This window comes from Hyperolius riggenbachi, chromosome 4 (assembly GCF_040937935.1).
Source record: "Hyperolius riggenbachi isolate aHypRig1 chromosome 4, aHypRig1.pri, whole genome shotgun sequence".
Lineage (NCBI taxonomy): Eukaryota > Metazoa > Chordata > Amphibia > Anura > Hyperoliidae > Hyperolius > Hyperolius riggenbachi.
This window is the reverse complement of record NC_090649.1, coordinates 101,637-123,779: the sequence shown is the minus strand read 5'-3', so window position 1 is coordinate 123,779 and position 22,143 is coordinate 101,637. Positions and strand designations below refer to the sequence as shown.

Sequence of the window (22,143 nt, the reverse complement as noted above, 5' to 3'; positions counted from 1 at the left end):
AATGGTTACTATGCTGGGGGTACGTGGTGAGTACAGGCATTACAAGGGGTACATGTGATAATGGTTACTATGCTGGGGGTACGTGGTGAGTACAGGCATTACAAGGGGTACATGTGATAATGATTACTATGCTGGGGGTACGTGGTGAGTACAGGGCATTACAAGGGGTACATGTGATAATGGTTACTATGCTGGGGGTACGTGGTGAGTACAGGGCATTACAAGGGGTACATGTGATAATGATTACTATGCTGGGGGTACGTGGTGAGTACAGGGCATTACAAGGGGTACATGTGATAATGGTTACTATGCTGGGGGTACGTGGTGAGTACAGGGCATTACAAGGGGTACATGTGATAATGGTTACTATGCTGGGGGTACGTGGTGAGTACAGGCATTACAAGGGGTACATGTGATAATGGTTACTATGCTGGGGGTACGTGGTGAGTACAGGGCATTACAAGGGGTACATGTGATAATAGTTACTATGCTGGGGGTACGTGGTGAGTACAGGGCATTACAAGGGGTACGTGTGATAATGGTTACTATGCTGGGGGTACGTGGTGAGTACAGGGCATTACAAGGGGTACATGTGATAATGGTTACTATGCTGGGGGTACGTGGTGAGTACAGGGCATTACAAGGGGTACGTGTGACAATGATTACTAGATTACTATGCTGGGGGTACGTGGTGAGTACAGGGCATTACAAGGGGTACATGTGATAATGGTTACTATGCTGGGGGTACGTGGTGAGTACAGGGCATTACAAGGGGTACATGTGATAATGGTTACTATGCTGGGGGTACGTGGTGAGTACAGGCATTACAAGGGGTACATGTGATAATGGTTACTATGCTGGGGGTACGTGGTGAGTACAGGCAGTACAAGGGGTACGTGTGATAATGGTTACTATGCTGGGGGTACGTGGTGAGTACAGGGCATTACAAGGGGTACATGTGATAATAGTTACTATGCTGGGGGTACATGGTGAGTACAGGCAGTACAAGGGGTACGTGTGATAATGGTTACTATGCTGGGGGTACGTGGTGAGTACAGGGCATTACAAGGGGTACATGTGATAATGGTTACTATGCTGGGGGTACGTGGTGAGTACAGGGCATTACAAGGGGTACATGTGATAATGGTTACTATGCTGGGGGTACGTGGTGAGTACAGGCATTACAAGGGGTACGTGTGATAATGGTTACTATGCTGGGGGTACGTGGTGAGTACAGGGCATTACAAGGGGTACATGTGATAATGGTTACTATGCTGGGGGTACGTGGTGAGGACAGGGCATTACAAGGGGTACATGTGATAATGGTTACTATGCTGGGGGTACGTGGTGAGTACAGGGCATTACAAGGGGTACATGTGATAATGGTTACTATGCTGGGGGTACGTGGTGAGTACAGGGCATTACAAGGGGTACATGTGATAATGGTTACTATGCTGGGGGTACGTGGTGAGTACAGGGCATTACAAGGGGTACATGTGATAATGGTTACTATGCTGGGGGTACGTGGTGAGTACAGGGCATTACAAGGGGTACATGTGATAATGGTTACTATGCTGGGGGTACGTGGTGAGTACAGGGCATTACAAGGGGTACGTGTGATAATGGTTACTATGCTGGGGGTACGTGGTGAGTACAGGGCATTACAAGGGGTACATGTGATAATGGTTACTATGCTGGGGGTACGTGGTGAGTACAGGGCATTACAAGGGGTGCATGTGATAATGGTTACTATGCTGGGGGTACGTGGTGAGTACAGGGCATTACAAGGGGTACATGTGATAATGGTTACTATGCTGGGGGTACGTGGTGAGTACAGGGCATTACAAGGGGTACATGTGATAATGGTTACTATGCTGGGGGTACGTGGTGAGTACAGGGCATTACAAGGGGTACATGTGATAATCATTACTATGCTGGGGGTACGTGGTGAGTACAGGGCATTACAAGGGGTACATGTGATAATGGTTACTATGCTGGGGGTACGTGGTGAGTACAGGGCTGTACAAGGGGTACGTGTGATAATGGTTACTATGCTGGGGGTACGTGGTGAGTACAGGGCATTACAAGGGGTACATGTGATAATGGTTACTATGCTGGGGGTACGTGGTGAGTACAGGCATTACAAGGGGTACATGTGATAATGATTACTATGCTGGGGGTACGTGGTGAGTACAGGGCATTACAAGGGGTACATGTGATAATGGTTACTATGCTGGGGGTACGTGGTGAGTACAGGGCTGTACAAGGGGTACGTGTGATAATGGTTACTATGCTGGGGGTACGTGGTGAGTACAGGGCATTACAAGGGGTACATGTGATAATGGTTACTATGCTGGGGGTACGTGGTGAGTACAGGGCATTACAAGGGGTACATGTGATAATCATTACTATGCTGGGGGTACGTGGTGAGTACAGGGCATTACAAGGGGTACATGTGATAATGGTTACTATGCTGGGGGTACGTGGTGAGTACAGGGCTGTACAAGGGGTACGTGTGATAATGGTTACTATGCTGGGGGTACGTGGTGAGTACAGGGCATTACAAGGGGTACATGTGATAATGGTTACTATGCTGGGGGTACGTGGTGAGTACAGGCATTACAAGGGGTACATGTGATAATGGTTACTATGCTGGGGGTACGTGGTGAGTACAGGGCATTACAAGGGGTACATGTGATAATGGTTACTATGCTGGGGGTACCTGGTGAGTACAGGGCATTACAAGGGGTACATGTGATAATGGTTACTATGCTGGGGGTACGTGGTGAGTACACGGCATTACAAGGGGTACATGTGATAATGGTTACTATGCTGGGGGTACGTGGTGAGTACAGGGCATTACAAGGGGTACATGTGATAATGGTTACTATGCTGGGGGTACGTGGTGAGTACAGGGCTGTACAAGGGGTACGTGTGATAATGGTTACTATGCTGGGGGTACGTGGTGAGTACAGGGCATTACAAGGGGTACATGTGATAATGGTTACTATGCTGGGGGTACGTGGTGAGTACAGGCATTACAAGGGGTACATGTGATAATGATTACTATGCTGGGGGTACGTGGTGAGTACAGGCATTACAAGGGGTACATGTGATAATGATTACTATGCTGGGGGTACGTGGTGAGTACAGGGCATTACAAGGGGTACATGTGATGGTTACTATGCTGGGGGTACGTGGTGAGTACAGGGCATTACAAGGGGTACATGTGATAATGGTTACTATGCTGGGGGTACGTGGTGAGTACAGGGCATTACAAGGGGTACATGTGATAATGGTTACTATGCTGGGGGTACATGGTGAGTACAGGGCATTACAAGGGGTACATGTGATAATGGTTACTATGCTGGGGGTACGTGGTGAGTACAGGGCATTACAAGGGGTACGTGTGATAATGGTTACTATGCTGGGGGTACGTGGTGAGTACAGGCATTACAAGGGGTACATGTGATAATGGTTACTATGCTGGGGGTACGTGGTGAGTACAGGGCAGTACAAGGGGTACATGTGATAATGGTTACTATGCTGGGGGTACGTGGTGAGTACAGGGCATTACAAGGGTTACATATACCAATGAAATGTTGAGAAACACTGCTCTAGGGATTTGGTTGGTGCTGCAGAATTCTGCAAGCCATTACAGGAAGAGGCATGCAGATTGGGGATATAGTGGAAGTGGCCCTCAGGGTCTTTTCATCTGCTCTGAGGTTTCTATGCGCTTCTGACCTCCCTTCCTCTGGCCTTTCTTTCATCTACAGCCCTTTGTGTGATAGCATCTCTTCCAGTGGCCTTTACTCTCTGACCCCCCACCATTCTCTTATCACCCTAACCTGATCACACAACAGAGGCTCAGAACATAACATCAGAAGAGTGACATCAGAAGAGTGACATCAGAAGAGTGACATAGTCATCATGAACATCAGTGACTACATCCAGGAGGAACAAAGGCAGTTGTCCAACACCATGTGCTATGCCCAATTATAGGGGGCGCCACAAAAAGCTTCAGGATTGCACTCAATAAGGTGGTATAGAAATTGCCTGCAAATACCAGACGACGTGTACAGACCCTTATCCATGGAAAGCCTGCTGTAAGTATGTCCATTATCATTACCCTGTTACCTACAGAGGCTGAAAGTCACATATTTCTCCAGCAGGTAACAGCTGCATTTTTCTGGCCTCACCTAATGTGGCTGGTATGTTTTGGCATATCTGCTCAATGTTTCAGGCATTGGCTAGTGTGGTTGCTACTTCTTATTCTAATGTCCCTCTGAGGCACTAGGAAACCCAGCAGTAGAAGTACGGGCCTGGTGGTGTGTCAGCCTGTTGCAATGGCTGCCGAAGCAAGCCATTTGTTCACAGAATGCAGAAGAGGCTGGTGATGGCTCCCTCAGCCTCGGCGTACCCCCCCCCCCCCCCCCAGTGACCAGGCTATGGTTTATCAACAAGCCCACTGCAGCTTTAAGGCCTGCTGCAACTCGGCACACAAGTGATTCCCTCCCCCTTTTCTGCCCACCAACAGTTTCTGCCCACCAACAGAGATTTATGTTGATGGGCTCTGATCCCTGCAGAGATATTTGTTTTTGTACAAATATTTATTTGCTTTTTTTTAAAAATACATTTACTTGTTTTCTTCTTCTTTTTATTTCCCTCTCTCCCTCCCCCCCCGCCAGCCACTCACAGCGATTGGCTTTCATAGACATCAGCCTGTGAGAGCCGATCGCACTCTGTGCCTCCAGAGGGGACAGCCGAGTGACAAGGCTGTCCCCAGTGCAGCGCTGTACAGTGCTAATAGACGGCGGTGTCCCCATCTAACAGTCTCCTATCCGCTGTGTGCCTCCAGAGGGGACAGCCGAGTGACAAGGCTGTCCCCAGTGCAGCGCTGTACAGTGCTAATAGACGGCGGTGTCCCCATCTAACAGTCTCCTATCCGCTCTGTGCCTCCAGAGGGGACAGCCGAGTGACAAGGCTGTCCCCAGTGCAGCGCTGTACAGTGCTAATAGACGGCGGTGTCCCCATCTAACAGTCTCCTATCCGCTGTGTGCCTCCAGAGGGGACAGCCGAGTGACAAGGCTGTCCCCAGTGCAGCGCTGTACAGTGCTAATAGACGGCGGTGTCCCCATCTAACAGTCTCCTATCCGCTCTGTGCCTCCAGAGGGGACAGCCGAGTGACAAGGCTGTCCCCAGTGCATCGCTGTACAGTGCTAATAGACGGCGGTGTCCCCATCTAACAGTCTCCTATCCGCTGTGTGCCTCCAGAGGGGACAGCCGAGTGACAAGGCTGTCCCCAGTGCAGCGCTGTACAGTGCTAATAGACGGCGGTGTCCCCATCTAACAGTCTCCTATCCGCTGTGTGCCTCCAGAGGGGACAGCCGAGTGACAAGGCTGTCCCCAGTGCAGCGCTGTACAGTGCTAATAGACGGCGGTGTCCCCATCTAACAGTCTCCTATCCGCTGTGTGCCTCCAGAGGGGACAGCCGAGTGACAAGGCTGTCCCCAGTGCAGCACTGTACAGTGCTAATAGATGGCGGTGTCCCCATCTAACAGTCTCCTATCCGCTGTGTGCCTCCAGAGGGGACAGCCGAGTGACAAGGCTGTCCCCAGTGCAGCGCTGTACAGTGCTAATAGACGGCGGTGTCCCCATCTAACAGTCTCCTATCCGCTCTGTGCCTCCAGAGGGGACAGCCGAGTGACAAGGCTGTCCCCAGTGCAGCACTGTACAGTGCTAATAGACGGCGGTGTCCGCATCTAACAGTCTCCTATCCGCTGTGTGCCTCCAGAGGGGACAGCCGAGTGACAAGGCTGTCCCCAGTGCAGCTCTGTACAGTGCTAATAGACGGCGGTGTCCTCATCTAACAGACTCCTATCCGCTGTGTGCCTCCAGAGGGGACAGCCGAGTGACAAGGCTGTCCCCAGTGCAGCGCTGTACAGTGCTAATAGACGGCGGTGTCCCCATCTAACAGTCTCCTATCCGCTGTGTGCCTCCAGAGGGGACAGCCGAGTGACAAGGCTGTCCCCAGTGCAGCACTGTACAGTGCTAATAGATGGCGGTGTCCCCATCTAACAGTCTCCTATCCGCTGTGTGCCTCCAGAGGGGACAGCCGAGTGACAAGGCTGTCCCCAGTGCAGCGCTGTACAGTGCTAATAGACGGCGGTGTCCCCATCTAACAGTCTCCTATCCGCTGTGTGCCTCCAGAGGGGACAGCCGAGTGACAAGGCTGTCCCCAGTGCAGCGCTGTACAGTGCTAATAGACGGCGGTGTCCCCATCTAACAGTCTCCTATCCGCTGTGTGCCTCCAGAGGGGACAGCCGAGTGACAAGGCTGTCCCCAGTGCAGCGCTGTACAGTGCTAATAGACGGCGGTGTCCCCATCTAACAGTCTCCTATCCGCTGTGTGCCTCCAGAGGGGACAGCCGAGTGACAAGGCTGTCCCCAGTGCAGCACTGTACAGTGCTAATAGATGGCGGTGTCCCCATCTAACAGTCTCCTATCCGCTGTGTGCCTCCAGAGGGGACAGCCGAGTGACAAGGCTGTCCCCAGTGCAGCGCTGTACAGTGCTAATAGACGGCGGTGTCCCCATCTAACAGTCTCCTATCCGCTGTGTGCCTCCAGAGGGGACAGCCGAGTGACAAGGCTGTCCCCAGGGCAGCGCTGTACAGTGCTAATAGACGGCGGTGTCCCCATCTAACAGTCTCCTATCCGCTCTGTGCCTCCAGAGGGGACAGCCGAGTGACAAGGCTGTCCCCAGTGCAGCGCTGTACAGTGCTAATAGACGGCGGTGTCCCCATCTAACAGTCTCCTATCCGCTCTGTGCCTCCAGAGGGGACAGCCGAGTGACAAGGCTGTCCCCAGTGCAGCGCTGTACAGTGCTAATAGACGGCGGTGTCCCCATCTAACAGTCTCCTATCCGCTGTGTGCCTCCAGAGGGGACAGCCGAGTGACAAGGCTGTCCCCAGTGCAGCGCTGTACAGTGCTAATAGACGGCGGTGTCCCCATCTAACAGTCTCCTATCCGCTCTGTGCCTCCAGAGGGGACAGCCGAGTGACAAGGCTGTCCCCAGTGCAGCACTGTACAGTGCTAATAGACGGCGGTGTCCCCATCTAACAGTCTCCTATCCGCTGTGTGCCTCCAGAGGGGACAGCCGAGTGACAAGGCTGTCCCCAGTGCAGCACTGTACAGTGCTAATAGACGGCGGTGTCCCCATCTAACAGTCTTCTATCCGCTGTGTGCCTCCAGAGGGGACAGCCGAGTGACAAGGCTGTCCCCAGTGCAGCACTGTACAGTGCTAATAGACGGCGGTGTCCTCATCTAACAGTCTCCTATCCGCTGTGTGCCTCCAGAGGGGACAGCCGAGTGACAAGGCTGTCCCCAGTGCAGCGCTGTACAGTGCTAATAGACGGCGGTGTCCCCATCTAACAGTCTCCTATCCGCTCTGTGCCTCCATAGGGGACAGCCGAGTGACAAGGCTGTCCCCAGTGCAGCGCTGTACAGTGCTAATAGACGGTGGTGTCCTCATCTAACAGTCTCCTATCCGCTCTGTGCCTCCAGAGGGGACAGCCGAGTGACAAGGCTGTCCCCAGTGCAGCGCTGTACAGTGCTAATAGACGGCGGTGTCCCCATCTAACAGTCTCCTATCCGCTGTGTGCCTCCAGAGGGGGCAGCCGAGTGACAAGGCTGTCCCCAGTGCAGCGCTGTACAGTGCTAATAGACGGCGGTGTCCCCATCTAACAGTCTCCTATCCGCTGTGTGCCTCCAGAGGGGACAGCCGAGTGACAAGGCTGTCCCCAGTGCAGCGCTGTACAGTGCTAATAGACGGCGGTGTCCTCATCTAACAGTCTCCTATCCACTGTGTGCCTCCAGAGGGGACAGCCGAGTGACAAGGCTGTCCCCAGTGCAGCGCTGTACAGTGCTAATAGACGGCGGTGTCCCCATCTAACAGTCTCCTATCCGCTGTGTGCCTCCAGAGGGGACAGCCGAGTGACAAGGCTGTCCCCAGTGCAGCGCTGTACAGTGCTAATAGACGGCGGTGTCCTCATCTAACAGTCTCCTATTGGCGATCGCCGCTGGAAGGCTGATGGCAGAGTGGAGCTCCGCGCGATCTCCTGCAAAACCCGTCCCCAGGACTTGACGCCAATTGGCGTTAGGCGGTCCTGGGGCCCATCTGCCTGACGCGGTCGTTAAGTAGTTAATGACCTGATATGTAATAGCTTTGCCTGTTACGCCAGGCCTGATGCCCGCCTTGCACACATAGACAGCTACTCTGCACCACCTTCAGCACACACTATTGGCTTGATTCACAAAAGGGTGCTAACTTAGTTAGCACGCCTAAAAGCCACTTAGCACGCCTAAAGCCCTTTAAAGTTTTGCGAGCTAGGTTAGCACGTGCGAAATATAGCGCTGAGCGGTGCATGCGAAACGTCCTACCAGGTGCTCCTAAAATGGCGCACTGTGCGACATTTCGGCCACACCCTGTGCAATGTTTTAGGTGCACCCGGTGCGACGTCTAAACTTTGCGTGCAATCAATAAAAGCTTTAGGCGTGCTAAATCAGTTAGCACTTTTTTTGTGAATGGAGCCCTATGTCATTTGTTCCTTCTATCAGACAGTTGTGGGCGGAGGAGGATCAACTGCCAAATAGTCGCCACAAAATACTTCTTTTGCACAAACACTTTTTTAATGGTTCTTTTTAAAGTTGAATGGCTGCCGATGTTAGCGGTTAATAGCAAAGTCCCCGTAGCAGCCTCAAACACCACAGTGGGAACAAGAGGAAAACAGTTCTCAAAAAGACCTTGTAGTTTTTAATAACAATCAATGTTAAAGTTAGAGGAAAAACTGACAATTTAAATGCTGTAAAATTACAGATCATGTATCAACATGTATGTAAATGTATTTCTTATTATATATATATACAGTATATATGTTCAGTGTGTGGGAAATAAAAAAAATGATGTGGGGTCCCCCCTCCCGAGCCTCTGTAACCCCTTGTCCCCCATGCAGGCTGGGATAGCCAGAATGTGGGGTCCCCCCTCCCGAGCCTCTGTAACCCCTTGTCCCCCATGCAGGCTGGGATAGCCAGAATGTGGGGTCCCCCCTCCCGAGCCTCTGTAACCCCTTGTCCCCCATGCAGGCTGGGATAGCCAGAATGTGGGGTCCCCCCTCCCGAGCCTCTGTAACCCCTTGTCCCCCATGCAGGCTGGGATAGCCAGAATGTGGGGTCCCCCCTCCCGAGCCTCTGTAACCCCTTGTCCCCCATGCAGGCTGGGATAGCCAGAATGTGGGGTCCCCCCTCCCGAGCCTCTGTAACCCCTTGTCCCCCATGCAGGCTGGGATAGCCAGAATGTGGGGTCCCTCCTCCCGAGCCTCTGTAACCCCTTGTCCCCCATGCAGGCTGGGATAGCCAGAATGTGCCCCCCCCCCCGAGCCTCTGTAACCCCTTGTCCCCCATGCAGGCTGGGATAGCCAGAATGTGGGGTCCCCCCTCCCGAGCCTCTGTAACCCCTTGTCCCCCCATACAGGCTGGGATAGCCAGAATGTGGGGTCCCCCCTCCCGAGCCTCTGTAACCCATTGTCCCCCATACAGGCTGGGATAGCCAGAATGTGGGGTCCCCCCTCCCGAGCCTCTGTAACCCCTTGTCCCCCCATACAGGCTGGGATAGCCAGAATGTGGGGTCCCTCCTCCCGAGCCTCTGTAACCCCTTGTCCCCCATGCAGGCTGGGATAGCCAGAATGTGGGGTCCCCCCTCCCGAGCCTCTGTAACCCCTTGTCCCCCCATACAGGCTGGGATAGCCAGAATGTGGGGTCCCTCCTCCCGAGCCTCTGTAACCCCTTGTCCCCCATGCAGGCTGGGATAGCCAGAATGTGGGGTCCCCCCTCCCGAGCCTCTGTAACCCCTTGTCCCCCATGCAGGCTGGGATAGCCAGAATGTGGGGTCCCCCCTCCCGAGCCTCTGTAACCCCTTGTCCCCCCATACAGGCTGGGATAGCCAGAATGTGGGGTCCCTCCTCCCGAGCCTCTGTAACCCCTTGTCCCCCCATAAAGGCTGGGATAGCCAGAATGTGGGGTCCCCCCTCCCGAGCCTCTGTAACCCCTTGTCCCCCATACAGGCTGGGATAGCCAGAATGTGGGGTCCCCCCTCCCGAGCCTCTGTAACCCCTTGTCCCCCCATACAGGCTGGGATAGCCAGAATGTGGGGTCCCTCCTCCCGAGCCTCTGTAACCCCTTGTCCCCCATGCAGGCTGGGATAGCCAGAATGTGGGGTCCCCCCTCCCGAGCCTCTGTAACCCCTTGTCCCCCATGCAGGCTGGGATAGCCAGAATGTGGGGTCCCCCCTCCCGAGCCTCTGTATCCCCTTGTCCCCCATGCAGGCTGGGATAGCCAGAATGTGGGGTCCCCCCTCCCGAGCCTCTGGAACCCCTTGTCCCCCATACAGGCTGGGATAGCCAGAATGTGGGGTCCCCCCTCCCGAGCCTCTGTAACCCCTTGTCCCCCATGCAGGCTGGGATAGCCAGAATGTGGGGTCCCCCCTCCCGAGCCTCTGTAACCCCTTGTCCCCCATGCAGGCTGGGATAGCCAGAATGTGGGGTCCCCCCTCCCGAGCCTCTGTAACCCCTTGTCCCCCATGCAGGCTGGGATAGCCAGAATGTGCCCCCCCCCGAGCCTCTGTAACCCCTTGTCCCCCATACAGGCTGGGATAGCCAGAATGTGCCCCCCCCGAGCCTCTGTAACCCCTTGTCCCCCATGCAGGCTGGGATAGCCAGAATGTGCCCCCCCCCCCCCCCCGAGCCTCTGTAACCCCTTGTCCCCCATACAGGCTGGGATAGCCAGAATGTGCCCCCCCCGAGCCTCTGTAACCCCTTGTCCCCCATGCAGGCTGGGATAGCCAGAATGTGGATCAGTTAACATACCATTGGGATTATGCCTTTTAAGGAAAAATAATAAAAAACACAATGTCCTTAATGGGGTGCTCCACCCGTCATACAATGCTTAGTTATTAGAAGCAGGGCTCCTCATCAGGATTCCGGATATCTGGGTAACCCAGATATCCGACCTTTTTTCAGCTATCCGACCGGATTTGGATTCCGGATACCTGGGCCCAAATCCGGATAGCTATCTGTGGATAGTTGGCAGGGCAATGCGATATCCGGCAGATATCCGACCATTGGAATACTGTATGACGTCCAGGAGCCAATCAGAGGGCTCCCAGCAGAAGCCCTAGCAACCAATCACAGAAGGGAACCCTGGCCATCCCCACCTGACCTCATTGAGCCAATCAGAGGGCTCCCAGCAGAAGCCTTGGCACCCAATCACAGATAGGAACACTGGCCAGCCCCCCCCCTGTATAATAAGGAGGGCTGCCATGATGAGACATATTGTCCTTGCTTGTGAATGCTCACTGAGAGACATGCTCCAGTGCTGCTGGCCTAGCAAGTGCTGTATACAGTGATAAACCTAAGGGCCCGTTTCCACTATAGCGTTACGAAATCGCCGGCGAATCACCGCAGGCAAATCGCATGCGGGTGCGATTCCGCATGCGTTTTTTGCCGCGATTTCGCATGCGATTTCGCATAGGTAAGGCTGTATGCGATTTTAACCATGTCACTGCCTGTGTGAATTAACATGGGTACCTATGCGAAATCGCATGCGAAATCGCGGCAAAAAACGCATGGGGAAAACGCATGCGATTTCCCTATTAAATACATTGCGTGCGATTCGCCTGCATTCCACACGCAGGCGAATTCTGAGGCCCCTACCCTGCAGATTTTTTCTGCACAGAAAAACGTGCGGGGAAACGCACAAGTGGAAACAGTCCCATCCACTTGTACTGACTGTGCGAATCCGCATGCGTTGCCCGCATGCGGATTCGCGATAGTGGAAACGGGCCCTTAGCTGTTCAGTGATTAACCCCTTCATTATCACTACACTATTGTTATATCGTTAATTAGCTTGATGTCATTATGTGACAGTCAGAGTGTGTGCTGCAGGGCTGCTGGCCTAGTAAGGGCTGTACACAGTGATAAGCTGTTCAGTGATTAACCCCTTCACTATCACTACACTATTGTTATATCGTTAATTAGCTTGATGTCATTATGTGACAGACAGTCAGAGTGTGTGCTGCAGGGCTGCTGCAGCTGCTATGTGCAGTGGCGTAGCTAAAGAGCTATGGGCCCCGATGCAAGTTTTACATTGGGCCCCCCCAAGCACTCTATATATAACAATTGATATGACGCACCAAAACCTGCCAATGGCAACTACAGTGTCAGAGGTGCAAGAAGGGGATGGGGAACAGCTTGTTAATGATTACTACTATTCAAAGTATCTATAGAAGTGATTATTATGAGGACAGGACCAATAGAGAGCTAAAACTGCAGTTGAGGAAGGGTCCTTTGGGGCCCCTCTTTACCAAGGGCCCCGATGCGGTCGCAACCTCTGCAACCCCTATTGCTACGCCCCTGGCTATGTGTCTGTGTGTGTAGAGCACAGACCAGGCCAGCTGCTGCCTGCTGGCCAGCTATTAGCCTTAGCTAGCTACAGTTTAGGTTAGGTTAGGGATTAGGGAATAGGAACACGTGCAAAGTGCCAAGTGCCACGTGCAAACACGTGTAAAGTGCCACGAGCAAAGTGCAAAGTGCCCTGTGCAAATACGTGCAAAGTGCCACGTCCAAAGTGCGAAGTGCCACGAGCAAAGTGCCAAAAGCCAAGTGCGAAGTGCAAAGTGCCATGTGCAAACACATGCAAAGTGCCCTGTGCAAATACGTGCAAAGTGCCAAGTGCAAAGTGCCCTGTGCAAATACGTGCAAAGTGCCAAGTGCAAAGTGCCCTGTGCAAATACATGCAAAGTGCCACGTGCAAAGCGCTACATGCAAAGTGCCACGTGCAAAGTGCTACATGCAAAGTGCCACGTGCAAAGTGCAAAGTGCCACGTGCAAAGTGCCACATGCAAAGTGCCACGTTCCACTTTGCACGTGGCACTTTGCACGTGTTTGCACGTGGCACTTCGCACTTTGGACGTGGCACTTTGCACTTAGCAGTTCGCACTTTGTACGTGTTTGCACGTGGAACTTTGCACTTGGCACTTTGCACGTGGCACTTTGCACTTAGCAGTTCGCACTTTGTACGTGTTTGCACGTGGAACTTTGCACTTGGCACTTTGCACGTGGCACTTTGCACATGTTTGCACGTGGCACTTCACACTTTGCATGTGGCACTTGGCACTTTGCACGTGTTTGCACGTGGCACTTTGCACTTTCCACGTGGCACTTTGCACTAGTTTGGACACAATGTGGGCTGCACGACCGCTGTCTGGAACCTAGGCCTGATGTTAATTGACAGCCATTTTTTTTGGGGGGGAGGGGGATTTTAAGTCCCCACATCATCAATTAGTGTTCCCCTTTACAAAATAATGATGATACGTCCTGAGCTATACCGGCCCCCATGGTCCATGAAGGGGGGTGGGGCTCCACACCCTGAGCTATACCGGCCCCCATGGTCCATGAAGGGGGGTGGGGCTCCACATCCTGAGCTATACCGGCCCCCATGGTCCATGAAGGGGGGTGGGGCTCCACATCCTGAGCTATACCGGCCCCCATGTTCCATGAAGGGGGGTGGGGCTTCACATCCTGAGCTATACCGGCCCCCATGGTCCATGAAGGTGGGTGGGGCTCCACATCCTCAGCTATACCGGCCCCCATGGTCCATGAAGGGGGGTGGGGCTACACACCCTGAGCTATACCGGCCCCCATGGTCCATGAAGGGGGGTGGGGCTCCACATCCTGAGCTATACCGGCCCCCATGGTCCATGAAGGGGGGTGGGGCTCCACATCCTGAGCTATACCGGCCCCCATGGTCCATGGTATCGATGTTGTGTTCCCTGATTCCCCTGCAGACCCCACAGGAGCTTTGTACTCACATGACAGTGCGGGGGCACTGCTGCTGTCCCCAGGAACAGGGCTGGTATTCAGGCTTCACATAAGTCTCCACCCCATCTTCTACCATACAGGATACCGTCCTGGTCACAACGTAGGCACACCAGTTCCTGGAAGACACAATCGTATCAATGACTTCATATACAACCAACCGAAACCATCTGCTGTATAAACACTGAGCAACTTGTGTACTCATGAGGAGAGGAGACACAGGATACAGGGGGAGGGAAGAGGACCTGTCCCATCAGGCTTACAATCTAAGAGGAGAGGAGACACAGGATACAGGGGGAGGGAAGAGGACCTGTCCCATCAGGCTTACAATCTAAAAGGTAAGGAACACAGGATACAGTAGGAGGGAAGAGGCCCTGTCCCATCAGGCTTACAATCTAACAGGTAAGGGGACACAGGATACAGGAGGAGGGAAGAGGACCTGTCCCATCAGGCTTACAATCTAACAGGTAAAGGGACACAGGATACAGGAGGGGGGAAGAGGACCTGTCCCATCAGGCTTACAGTCTAACAGGTAAGGGGACACAGGATAGAGGAGGAGGGAAGAGGACCTGTCCCATCAGGCTTAGACTCTAAGAGGAGAGGAGACACAGGATACAGGAGGAGGGAAGAGGACTTGCCCCATCAGGCTTACAGTCTAACAGGTAAGGGGACACAGGATACAGGAGTTGGGAAGAGGACCTGTCCCATCAGGCTTACAATCTAAGGGGTGAGGGGACACAGGATACAGTAGGAGGGAAGAGGACCTATCCCATCAGGCTTACAATCTAAGAGGTGAGGGAACACAGGACACAGGAGGAGGGAAGAGGACCTGTCCCATCAGGCTTACAATCTAAGAGGTGAGGGCACACAGGATACAGTAGGAGGGAAGAGGACCTGTCCCATCAGGTTTACAATCTAAGAGGTGAGGGGGCACAGTATACAGGAGAAGGGAAGAGGACCTGTCCCATCAGGCTTACAGTCTAACAGGTAAGGGGATACAGGAGGAGGGAAGAGGACCTGTCCCATCAGGCTTAGACTCTAAGAGGTGAGGAGACACAGGATACAGGAGGAGGGAAGAGGACTTGTCCCATCAGGCTTACAATCTAAGAGGTGAGAGGACACAGGATACAGTAGGGGGGAAGCGGACGTGTCCCATCAGGCTTACAATCTAAGAGGTGAGGGGACACAGGATACAGGAGGAGGGAAGAGGACCTGTCCCATCAGGCTTCCAATGTAAGAGGTGAGGGGGCACAGTATACAGGAGAAGGGAAGAGGACCTGTCCCATCAGGCTTACAGTCTAACAGGTAAGGGAATACAGGAGGAGGGAAGAGGACCTGTCCCATCAGGCTTAGACTCTAAGAGGTGAGGAGACACAGGATACAGGAGGAGGGAAGAGGACTTGTCCCATCAGGCTTACAATCTAAGAGGTGAGAGGACACAGGATACAGTAGGGGGGAAGCGGACCTGTCCCATCAGGCTTACAATCTAAGAGGTGAGGGGACACAGGATACAGGAGGAGGGAAGAGGACCTGTCCCATCAGGCTTACAATCTAAGAGGTGAGGAGACACAGGATACAGGAGGAGGGAAGAGGACTTGTCCCATCAGGCTTACAATCTAAGAGGTGAGAGGACACAGGATACAGTAGGGGGGAAGCGGACCTGTCCCATCAGGCTTACAATCTAAGAGGTGAGGGGACACAGGATACAGGAGGAGGGAAGAGGACCTGTCCCATCAGGCTTACAATCTAAGAGGTGAGGGGACACAGGATACAGGAGGAGGGAAGAGGACCTGTCCCATCAGGCTTACAATCTAAGAGGTGAGGGGACACAGGATACAGGAGGAGGAAAGAGGCCCTGTCCCATCAGACTTACAATCTAAGAGGTGAGGGGACACAGGATACAGTAGGGGGGAAGAGGACCTGTCCCATCAGGCTTACAATCTAAGAGGTAAGGAACACAGGATACAGTAGGAGGGAAGAGGACCTGTCCCATCAGGCTTACAGTCTAATAGGTGAGGGACACAGGATACAGTAGGAGGAAAGAGGACTTGTCCCATCAGGCTTACAATCTAAGAGGTGGGGGACACAGGATACAGGAGGAGGGAAGAGGACCTGTCCCATCAGGCTTACAGTATAACAGGTAAGGGGACACAGGATACAGGAGGAGGGAAGAGGACCAGTCCCATCAGGCTTACAATCTAAGAGGTGAGGGAACACAGGATACAGGAGGAGGGAAGAGGACCTGTCCCATCAGGCTTACAATCTAAGAGGTGAGGAGACGCAGGATACAGGAGGAGGGAAGAGGACCTGTCCCATCAGGCTTACAGTCTAAGAGGTGAGGGAACACAGGACACAGTAGGAGGGAAGAGGACCTGTCCCATCAGACTTACAATCTAAGAGGTGAGGGAACACAGGACACAGTAGGAGGGAAGAGGACCTGTCCCATCAGGCTTACAATCTAAGAGGTGAGGGAACACAGGATACAGGAGGAGGGAAGAGGACCTGTCCCATCAGGCTTACAATCTAAGAGGTGAGGAGACACAGGATACAGGAGGAGGGAAGAGGACCTGTCCCATCAGGCTTACAATCTAAGAGGTGGGGGAACACAGGATACAGGAGGAGGGAAGATGACCTGTCCCATCAGGCTTACAATCTAAGAGGTGGGGGAACACAGGATACAGTAGGAGGGAAGAGGACCTGTCCCATCAGGCTTAAAATCTAAGAGGTGAGGAGACACAGGATACAGGAGGAGGGAAGATGACCTGTCCCATCAGGCTTACAATCTAAGAGGTGAGGGGACACAGGATACAGTAGGAGGGAAGAGGACCTGTCCCATCAGGCTTATAATCTAAGAGGCGAGGAACACAGGACACAGTAGGAGGGAAGAGGACCTGTCCCATCAGGCTTATAATCTAAGAGGTGAGGGAACACAGGATACAGGAGGAGGGAAGAGGACCTGTCCCATCAGGCTTACAATCTAAGAGGTGCGGGAACACAGGATACAGGAGGAGGGAAGAGGACCTGTCCCATCAGGCTTACAATCTAAGAGGTGAGGAGACACAGGACACAGTAGGAGGGAAGAGGACCTGTCCCATCAGGCTTATAATCTAAGAGGTGAGGGAACACAGGATACAGGAGGAGGGAAGAGGACCTGTCCCATCAGGCTTACAGTCTAAGACGTGAGGGGACACAGGATACAGGAGGAGGGAAGAGGACCTGTCCCATCAGGCTTACAATGTAAGAGGTGAGGGAACACAGCATACAGGAGGAGGGAAGAGGACCTGTCCCATCAGGCTTAACATCTAAGAGGTGAGGGAACGCAGGATACAGGAGGAGGAAAGAGGACCTGTCCCATCAGGCTTATAATCTAAGAGGTGAGGGAACACAGGATACAGGAGGAGGAAAGAGGACCTGTCCCATCAGGTTTACAATCTAAGAGGTGGGGGAACACAGGACACAGTAGGAGGGAAGAGGACCTGTCCCATCAGGCTAACAATCTAAGAGGTGAGGAACACAGGACACAGTAGGAGGGAAGAGGACCTGTCCCATCAGGCTTATAATCTAAGAGGTGAGGGAACACAGGATACAGGAGGAGGAAAGAGGACCTGTCCCATCAGGTTTACAATCTAAGAGGTGGGGGAACACAGGATACAGGAGGAGGAAAGAGGACCTGTCCCATCAGGTTTACAATCTAAGAGGTGGGGGAACACAGGACACAGTAGGAGGGAAGAGGACCTGTCCCATCAGGCTTACAATCTAAGAGGTGAGGAGACACAGGATACAGGAGGAGGGAAGAGGACCTGTCCCATCAGGCTTACAATCTAAGAGGTGGGGGAACACAGGATACAGGAGGAGGGAAGATGACCTGTCCCATCAGGCTTACAATCTAAGAGGTGGGGGAACACAGGATACAGTAGGAGGGAAGATGACCTGTCCCATCAGGCTTACAATCTAAGAGGTGAGGGAACACAGGATACAGTAGGAGGGAAGAGGACCTGTCCCATCAGGCTTACAATCTAAGAGGTGAGGGAACACAGGATACAGGAGGAGGGAAGAGGACCTGTCCCATCAGGCTTACAATCTAAGAGGTGGGGAACACAGGATACAGGAGGAGGGAAGAGGACCTGTCCCATCAGGCTTACAGTCTAACAGGTGAGGGAACACAGGATACAGTACAATTAGATGATTCCTCTTCCTTACATGTGTCCTCAGGTCTCCTCTGCACAGTGATAACTCCATTTTATGATGACCATTAATGTGTCAAAAAACAGATGTGCTGATAGTTTTCAGGTGTGCAACAGCAGGGAAGAGTCCTGGCTAGGGGGCTTCCCTCCCAGCACTAATGAAAGGTTTCAGCTAGTGAAGTGAGTGAAGGTCGGTCTGGTGTCATTCGGGAGCAGAAATGCCGACATCAAACCAGAAGCTCTGATTCCGGTAATTCCTTTTATGACTATCTGCATGGCTTATTGCAGGATTTCTCCATCAGGCTATATACAGATCTGGGTCAGAACCATACAGCAGTGATGTACATACAGTGATATATACACTATATCAGTCTGACACCATGTTACACAGTATTGAGCCAACAGAACCATATTTGAGTCTCTGTATGTTACATCACAGCTGTACCGTCCTTACCAAGATATACTGTATGTGTATATAAAGATTGCAGAGTCCTGACCTGCAGAGTTACCCCTCCTATAGGAAGACCGCAGAGTCCTGACCTGCAGAGTTACCCCTCCTATAGGAAGACCGCAGAGTCCTGACCTGCAGAGTTACCCCTCCTATAGGAAGACTGCAGAGTCCTGACCTACAGAGTTACCCCTCCTATAGGAAGACCGCAGAGCCCTGACCTGCAGAGTCACCCCTCCTATAGGAAGACTGCAGAGCCCTGACCTGCAGAGTTACCCCTCCTATAGGAAGACCGCAGAGTCCTGACCTACAGAGTTACCCCTCCTATAGGAAGACCGCAGAGCCCTGACCTGCAGAGTCACCCCTCCTATAGGAAGACTGCAGAGCCCTGACCTGCAGAGTTACCCCTCCTATAGGAAGACCGCAGAGTCCTGACCTGCAGAGTTACCCCTCCTATAGGAAGACCGCAGAGTCCTGACCTGCAGAGTTACCCCTCCTATAGGAAGACTGCAGAGTCCTGACCTGCAGAGTTACCCCTCCTATAGGAAGACCGCAGAGTCCTGACCTGCAGAGTTACCCCTCCTATAGGAAGACTGCAGAGTCCTGACCTGCAGAGTTACCCCTCCTATAGGAAGACCGCAGAGTCCTGACATGCAGAGTTACCCCTCCTATAGGAAGACAGCAGAGTCCTGACCTGCAGAGTTACCCCTCCTATAGGAAGACCGCAGAGTCCTGACCTGCAGAGTTATCCCTCCTATAGGAAGACCGCAGAGTCCTGACCTGCAGAGTTACCCCTTCTATAGGAAGGCCGCAGAGTCCTGACCTGCAGAGTTACCCCTCCTATAGGAAGACCGCAGAGTCCTGACCTGCAGAGTTACCCCTCCTATAGGAAGACCGCAGAGTCCTGACCTGCAGAGTCACCCCTCCTATAGGAAGACTGCAGAGTCCCGACCTGCAGAGTTACCCCTCCTATAGGAATACCGCAGAGTCCTGACCTGCAGAGTTACCCCTCCTATAGGAAGACCACAGAGTCCTGACCTGCAGAGTTACCCCTCCTATATAAAGACTGCAGAGACCTGACCTGCAGAGTTACGCCTCCTATAGGAAGACCGCAGAGTCCTGACCTGCAGAGTTACCCCTCCTATATAAAGACTGCAGAGACCTGACCTGCAGAGTTACCCCTCCTATAGGAAGACCGCAGAGTCCTGACCTGCAGAGTTACCCCTCCTATACGAAGACAGCAGAGCTCTGACCTGCAGAATTACCCCTCCTATAGGAAGACTGCAGAGCCCTGACCTGCAGAGATACCCCTCCTATAGGGAGACTGCAGAGACCTGACCTGCAGAGTTGCCCCTCCTATAGGAAGACCGCAGAGTCCTGACCTGCAAAGTCACCCCTCCTATAGGAAGACCGCAGAGCCCTGACCTGCAGAGTTACCCCTCCTATAGGAAGACTGCAGAGCCCTGACCTGCAGAGTTACCCCTCCTATAGGAAGACTGCAGAGCCCTGACCTGCAGAGTTACCCCTCCTATAGGAAGACCGCAGAGTCCTGACCTGCAGAGTTACCCCTCCTATAGGAAGACTGCAGAGCCCTGACCTGCAGAGTTACCCCTCCTATAGGAAGACTGCAGAGCCCTGACCTGCAGAGTTACCCCTCCTATAGGAAGACTGCAGAGCCCTGACCTGCAGAGTTACCCCTCCTATAGGAAGACTGCAGAGCCCTGACCTGCAGAGTTACCCCTCTTATAGGAAGACTGCAGAGTCCTGACCTGCAGAGTCACCCCTCCTATAGGAAGACCGCAGAGCCCTGACCTGCAGAGTTACCCCTCCTATAGGAAGACTGCAGAGCCCTGACCTGCAGAGATACCCCTCCTATAGGAGGACCGCAGAGTCCTGACCTGCAGAGTTACCCCACCTACAGGAAGACAGCAGAGTCCTGACCTGCAGAGTTACCCCTCCTATAGGAAGACCGCAGAGTCCTGTCCTGCAGAGTTACCCTCCTATAGGAAGACCACAGAGTCCTGACCTGCAGAGTTACCCCTCCTATAGGAAGACTGCAGAGCCCTGACCTGCAGAGTTACCCCTCCTATAGGAAGACTGCAGAGTCCTGACCTGCAGAGTTACCCCTCCTATAGGAAGATTGCAGAGCCCTGACCTGCAGAGTTACCCCTCCTATAGGAAGACCCCAGAGTTCTGACCTGCAGAGTTACCCCTTCTATAGGAAGACTGCAGAGTCTGACCTGCAGAGTTACCCCTCCTATAGGAAGACCGCAGAGTCCTGACCTGCAGAGTTACCCCTCCTATAGGAAGACCGCAGAGTCCTGACCTGCAGAGTTACCCCTTCTATAGGAAGACCGTAGAGTCCTGACCTGCAGAGATACCTCTCCTATAGGAAGACAGCAGAGTCCTGACCTGCGGAGTTACCCCTCCTATAGGAAGACCACAGAGTCCTGACCTGCAGAGTTACCCTCCTATAGGAAGACCGCAGAGCCCTGACCTGCAGAGTTACCCCTCCTATAGGAAGACCGCAGAGCCCTGACCTGCAGTTATCCCTCCTATAGGAAGACCGCAGAGTCCTGACCTGCAGAGTTACCCCTCCTGTAGGAAGACTGCAGAGTCCTGACCAACAGAGTTACCCCTCCTATAGGAAGGCCGCAGAGTCCTGACCTGCAGAGTTACCCCTCCTATAGAAAGACAGCAGAGCCCTGACCTGCAGAGTTACCCCTCCTATAGGAAGACCGCAGAGCCCTGACCTGCAGAGTTACCCCTCCTATAGGAAGACCGCAGAGCCCTGACCTGCAGTTATCCCTCCTATAGGAAGACTGCAGAGCCCTGACCTGCAGTTATCCCTCCTATAGGAAGACCGCAGAGCCCTGACCTGCAGAGTTACCCCTCCTATAGGAAGACCGCAGAGCCCTGACCTGCAGAGTTACCCCTCCTATAGGAAGACCGCAGAGCCCTGACCTGCAGTTATCCCTCCTATAGGAAGACTGTAGAGTCCTGACCTGCAGAGTTACCCCTCATATAGGAAGACCACAGAGTCCTGACCTGCAGAGTTACCCCTCCTATAGGAAGACTGCAGAGTCCCGACCTGCAGCGTTACCCCTCCTATAGGAAGACTGCAGACTCCTGACCTGCAGAGTCACCCCTCCTATAGGAGGACCGCAGAGTCCTGACCTACAGAGTTACCCCTCCTATAGGAGGACCGCAGAGTCCTGACCTGCAGAGTTACCCCTCCTATAGGAAGGCTGCAGAGTCCTGACCTGCAGAGTTACCCCTCCTATAGGAAGACTGCAGAGTCCTGACCTGCAGAGTTACCCCTCCTATAGGAAGACTGCAGAGCCCTGACCTGCAGAGTTACTCCTCCTATAGGAAGACTGCAGAGTCCTGACCTGCAGAGTTACCCCTCCTATAGGAAGACCACAGAGTCCTGACCTGCAGAGTTACCCCTCCTATAGGAGGACCACAGAGTCCTGACCTGCAGAGTTACCCTTCCTATAGGAAGACTGCAGAGCCCTGACCTGCAGAGTTACCCCTCATATAGGAAGACCGTAGAGCCCTGACCTGCAGAGTTACCCTCCTAT

At 53.2% G+C, this 22,143-nt stretch overlaps 1 protein-coding gene across 1 annotated transcript in view; it reads right to left on the bottom strand.

Moving 5' to 3' along the window:
- Nucleotides 1–22,143, bottom strand: part of EMILIN1 (elastin microfibril interfacer 1) — a 223,662-nt gene that overhangs the window by 176,129 nt on the left and 25,390 nt on the right. Inside the window, exon 2 of the mRNA XM_068279781.1 lies at nucleotides 13,921–14,046. Within this exon, the coding sequence (XP_068135882.1) occupies nucleotides 13,921–14,046 (126 nt within the window). The remainder of the gene's footprint in view (nucleotides 1–13,920; nucleotides 14,047–22,143) is intronic.